At 47.2% G+C, this 6,425-nt stretch overlaps 1 protein-coding gene across 1 annotated transcript; it reads left to right on the forward strand.

Annotated features, from left to right (window-relative positions):
- The first annotated feature begins 1,996 nt into the window (after positions 1-1,996).
- On the forward strand, positions 1,997-2,902 carry LOC118646678. Its single transcript, XM_036290132.1, has one exon. The coding sequence runs from the start codon at positions 1,997-1,999 to the stop codon at positions 2,900-2,902; it is 906 nt and encodes a 301-aa protein (XP_036146025.1).
- Positions 2,903-6,425: the final 3,523 nt, after the last annotated feature.

Raw genomic sequence — 6,425 nt, forward strand, 5'->3', positions numbered from 1 at the left:
TTTCGAATTACATTCCCGGTTACCAGTTTTGCGGTCCGGGTACTCGGCTGAAAAAGCGATTGGCCAGAGGTGATCAAGGTATAAATCCGCTCGACGTGGCGTGTCGCGAACACGACATTGCGTACTCCCAGAGCAACGAGCTCATCGACAGACACGCGGCGGACAAGATACTCGCGGACAAAGCGCTAAAACGGGTAATCGCGAAAGATTCACCTCTCGGGGAAAGAGCAGCAGCTGCTGCTGTCTGGGCAGCCGTGAAAGCCAAGACGAAGATTGGTATGGGTATGAAGAAGAATTCAACGAAAAAATCGATGAAAAAAAAACGCATACTTCAGGCTGCAAAACGAGGTGGTGCATTACCGATTTTACCAATATTGGGTGCACTCGGATCCTTGATTGGTGGAGCGGCTGGTGTGGCAAAGGCGGTGAACGACAACAAAGCCGCGCGACGTCAGCTCGAGGAGTTACAGCGTCACAATCGCGCGATGGAAGGTCACGGCTTATATCTCGCCCCATACAAACGCGGGCGAGGACTGTATCTCGCCCCGTACAAACATGGAAAAGGTGTACAGAAGAAAAAAAAACGTCGAAGAAACATTAACACTACCCACAGGTGCGACGACGAACGTGCAATTGACGCAACTAACAAAACGCGCGCGTATTCCATATTTCAGAGGTGTTTTTATGCGTAACGCGTTACCGACGAGTGGTGCGCGTCTAAACGAGAGTGGTATCATAAATTTGGACGATACGACGGGCCCCGGCACTCACTGGGTGGCGTACGCACAGAAGGGTAACCACGTCGCGTATTTCGATAGTTTCGGCAATCTTCGACCACCTAGAGAACTAGTACGATACTTTGGGGACGGGGTAACAACGATTGAGTATAATCGAACGTCCTATCAAACGTACGATCAGAGCATTTCTGGACAACTCTGCCTGCAGTTTCTTCAACGCGTGTAAATTTAAAAAGCTGAACTAGTACCGCAAAGACTCAGTATTTCACCATCATCATGTCGCTGACGTTTACCCTGAGCGGCAAGAGCAGCGTTCTTGCGGCACACTATTCTCCAGCTATAGATTTGAGCGACGATGATTATGAGCTCGGTCTAACGATTTTTGAAACCTATAACACGATACCGAACGTGAATGCCTCAAACAATATGTTTTACTTTGACAAGGATAACACGGAGATTACGATTCCCGAGGGATCGTACGAACTGCGAGCTATAAACGAATTTTTGAAACGCACAATTTCACGAAAACGTCCGCAACACGATGGAACTCATTCCGGTGACGTTACGCGTGGGAGCAACGATGATGATAATGATAGGGAGTATCCGATAACGCTTCGCGCCAACTACAATACAATGAGATGTGAGATCAAATGCGCCTACAGTATACATTTTGGTAAACCCAACAACATAGGATCGCTGCTAGGATTCTCACCGAAGCGTGGTGTACTGCTACCGCGAAAATGGCACGAATCGGACGTGTCGATCAACATAATGAACGTGAACATTATTCGCGTGAAATGCAACGTGACCGCGGGCGCGTACAGCAACAATAAGAGTGTACACACGATACATGAGTTTTCACCGAGCGTGCCACCAGGATGTAAGATATCGGAAAGGCCCACACAAATCATTTATCTGCCAATCATCGTGCGGTGCATTACGGATCTGACAATACGCGCCGTCGATCAGAACGGACGATTGCTTGATTTTCGAGGAGAAGAAATCACCGTCAGACTGCACGTGCGACGACGGTTGCAACAATAACGCGAACGTGAGATGCTCGTGCTAAACACATCGCAGCGCGCGAAAGATAACGTTATCTTCACACCAGTGCCAACATTCCAACAGTCATCCGATACACTTGCGACAACGTTTAATAATATTCAATCATCCTGTTGTCCCGAGAAAAAGAAGCTCAACGCGTCAAACGTTAAATTTTTACAATCTCTGGGATTCGCGGTGCGAAACGTCTGATAACGATGACTGACATTCTAAACATCGGAGACGAACCGATCTTCGATGATCGCATCGTCAAGATCGAGACTCATACGTACAATCCGTTTGCCAACACAACGTTCGGGCACAGCGACGAGATACGAATACCCATACACCAACAGGATCTGTACACATTGCCGTTCGAAAGTTTTCTATACATCGAGGGAAAAGTGACAATAAACAAACCAGCCGAGGGATTTTCGCTGGTACTGGGAAATAATTGTGTCGCGTTCATGTTCGATGAGATTCGATACGAACTCGACGGTGTAGAAATTGATCGCAACAGAAATGTTGGAATAACCAGCACACTGAAAAACTATGCAACTGTGTCGTCAGACAAAAACGTGATTCTGAGGAACGCAGGATGGATTTCGGGTTGGGACGTGAATGGATACTTTAATTATTGCGTACCACTCAACATGTTGTTGGGGTTTTGCGAGGATTACAGACGCGTGGTGATCAACGCTCGTCACGAGTTAATTTTAATACGCGCGCGTAACGATAACAACAGTCTAATGGGAAGTTCGGAGTTGGAACCCACGATTGATATATTCAAGATACAATGGCGCATGCCTCACGTACCGCTGAACGAGATACATAAGTTGTCGATGCTGCGTATTCTGGAGAGCGGACGGTACCTGAGCATGGCTTTTCGTTCGTGGGATCTGTACGAGTTTCCACTATTGCAGCAAACAACTAAGCATTCGTGGGCCATCAAGACCGCTACTCAGCTTGAGAAGCCACGATATGTTATCTTTGCTCTGCAGACGGGTCGAAAGAACATTGTGTCCGAGGATCCAAGCCGATTCGATCATTGCAAATTGACAAACGTGAAACTATCTGAACTCGGAATGTTATCCATACGACGACATGAACTTGGATTTCGATAAAAATAAATGGGCGATTCTGTACGACATGTACGCGCGTTTCTGCAAGGGTTATTATGGATACGAGTATCTCGAGCCGAACCTCACCACTTCAACTTTTCTACTTAACGGTCCATTCGTAATCATCGATTGCTCTCGACAAAATGAATCGATCAAGAGCGCAACCGTGGACGTGCGCATAGAATTTGAATGCAAAGAGAATGTGTCGATGAATACCACCGCGTACTGCCTCATCATACACGACCGCGTGGTTCAGTACAACCCGTTGACAAACATGTTGCAACATGTTTAATGCAACGTTGCCCCCCCCCTCTAACACCCAAAACAGGGAGCAAAATAGTTTACGTCTGATAAGCGGGATATTAGTTTACTTCTAATAAGCGGTTTTTCCCGGAGCCCCGGATGACGTCACCCCCTCCCCGCCGTAACACCCCCCGCGCCCACAAACCCCCCCGCACACCCGCACCCCCCTTAGAGCTCCCGAGTTAGAACCGGTCTTGTATTCCTACTTGCAATCAACACCCAAAATCTGCACTTTTAAGTGCAATCTCTCTAAACTAAGAGGGGATACGCCAAGATGGAGGGGGCAATCTCGGAATGCCTGCTACACCCCAAGAACAGGTCGGCCATTGGGTACAACGACGGGAGTGGGGCAAACCAGCGAGGTGTCCACAGCGCAACATCACCGCGCAGGAGAAGCAAAGCCATGCAGCAAGGAGTGGGGACAACAATGATTCCCACGCCCGGGGGAAACCGATGCCACGCGCGATTGGCGCAACCCGACGGGAGGGGGAAACCCAAGCGTTCCCGGCAGCGGCGTGAGCGGCGATGCGTGCGATTGGCGGATCCCGACGGGAGGGGGTAGCGTCTCACTCCAGAGTATAAGAGCGTGCGTTGAGAGCTCTCGAGAGCTTTCGCGCGCCAAACTTCATAGCGATAACACTGCGGAAAACCGAGAAAAGAGTTTTTGCGCGCTTTGAGACAAAGTCCCGCCGAACGCGAGTAGGCGATGTGGACATGCGAGAGTTCCGCGGATCGGTAATTAATAACATCATCCGCGTTACAAATAAAGCAAATCGGCCGAATGCGAGTAGGTTCGATTTTCCCGAATAGTGATAGTGCGTTTACGCGATTGTGAAAAAGCGACGCGTTCGGGACGTATGTGATATTAACATTGATGAATAAATCATACTGTTTGTTGTTTGTTACACAAAAATCAAAACAGTGTTGTGTCTCTCACTAACCTGAAAACCAAACTGAGTGTCCGTTTCTGAGCTCGTGCAATTCTGGGTATCCTAGAAAACTAATCCTATTAAAAACGGGACCGCGGGTAAACCTGAAAATAAAGAACATACTTACCTGGCGAAGTTCCTGTGGGACGACGAAGGCGATCCTGGAGACGATCCTGAGACGACGGCGGCACCTGAAAGAAAAGAGACAAAGGATTAATAATAAGTTTAACATAAGTTCGAGTGTTGTGCAAATCCTCGAGGAGAGAATTCAGTTCGTGATAGCTGTCCTTCCGACGGTAGCAACACCGACGTGCGTTCCGGCGTTCCCGAGCAGAGCGACGATCCCGGAAGGCGATACCTTGCCTCTTAGAGGTTATAAAAGGGCTGGCGACTGTGAAAACCTGCAACCAAAGGTTTGTGAGTCTTTATTTGTCCGAACTCGTGAGTCACGTCAATCGGTATTCCGGTCACAACCTAACCTTGAGACCGGTCTCCAGCAGCTCGCAGCACCCCGATCCAGCGGCGGCAGTGGCGTCTACATCTTATACGCAGCCCAAGGTATTCGTAGCTGACAGGGTCGAGAGGAAAACGAGCGACGGAAAGAATATAGTAAGCGTCATCCTGCAGCGTACTCCCGGACCGGCGGACGACGGGGCGACCGCTGGCAAGCCAACCCGACCCGAGGACAGCAGGGAACAGGCATAGGACGCGCTACATCAACGAGGTCAAACCCCGAAAATTTTCTTATTTCTTTATTTTATTTTATTTTCTAAACTTCAGTCAAACAGTTTCATTTCGAGTTTTGAGCGAGCGGAAAACCAGCGCGCGCGGATTGGGTCAAATTCGCGACCTATCCTCAAGTTATTATTTAACGTTTCTTATTACATATATATATATAGTCGTGTGCTTACTATTTTGTATAATCTTAGTTTTCTAAGCATTCTAAGCTTTATTTCATATGTTCGTGTGTGACATCCTTCATACAATGATTTCAGTACCTTGCATGGTACTACTAGCTTTATTAGCTATTTTCTTCTTTACAGTAATTATAATAATCATTTGCTACCCAGCATACTTCTAAAACAGTTTTATTTCATTCTTTTGTACTGGCAAGCATGGTGCCAGAAGCACAAGGCATGCGCTCTAATTTTAAGTTAGCTAGTCTAAATACATTTAGGCTCAACGTCAAATTTCTTCTATTACTTATATTTAATTACATTACGTGTGATTCAAGTCATTTTATACATTTCACAATTTTTTTAGTTCATACAGTCAGTTTAAGCAAACTGCACCTTAAGTGCAATCTTTATAGTATAAACTGCACTTTAAGTGCAATATCCAAAAATTTAGGAAAACATCGGTAAATGCATCGAACCGCACTCTGGTGCGTTTTTTACGTACAACCGACACCCACTAAGGGATTGGTACTATTTGATATTATTTTATCTTACAGAATTTGTCATTCGGACATGCTCGAAGCACAACTTATGTGCTATGCTTATTTTCTTACAAATCTAATTATTTTGAGGCTTAATGCAACATTTTTAGTTTCATACGCTTATTCGATGCATTTTCTGGTGTCGTGGCTTTAGTGAGCCACGAATAACATAAAATCCGTTAGTCATTGTGGATTGCACCTTAAGTGCGATCATCGGCATATAGCTGCGCTTACAAGTGCAGTCTCCACTTGATGGTGGGGATACGTCAAGATGGAGGGGGCAACGGACGCGATGCCTCACAGCGCAACGACACCGCGCAGCCGTGCAAGCCACAAGGAGTGGGGGCTTCAACCAAGCCTTGCGCCCGGTAACACCGACGCCACGCGGGATTGGCGGATCCCGACGGGAGGGGGTAGCGTCACTCTCCCGGTACTTAAGCAAGCAGCGAGAGCTCTCGAGAGCTTTCGCGCCCGAAATTTAGCAGCGTTAACATCGCGGAAGGATCGACACGAGCTTTCGCGCCCGAATCTTTACAGCGTTAACATCTCGGAAGTTCGAAGACGAGCTTTCGCGCCCGATCTTTCATAGCGTTAACATCTGGACAGTAAGAAGTTGAGTTTCGCGCGCTAGGACGTTGGTCGTTGAACGCGAGTAAGTGACCACTGGCGGAAGTTCCGCGATTCGAGTAATTAAAATCGTTTCGCGTAATAAATCGTCGTCACCCGAATGCGAGTAGGAGTGACAAACTGCGAAGACTATTCATTAGTCTTATTCGTTCACTCGATTGTGAATTAAGCGACGCGGACGGGAAGTGTCTGTGATTTGAGAAGAATATACATATATTATTGAATAAAT

This window comes from Monomorium pharaonis, chromosome 1, assembly GCF_013373865.1.
Source record: "Monomorium pharaonis isolate MP-MQ-018 chromosome 1, ASM1337386v2, whole genome shotgun sequence".
NCBI classification, from domain to species: Eukaryota; Metazoa; Arthropoda; class Insecta; order Hymenoptera; family Formicidae; genus Monomorium; species Monomorium pharaonis.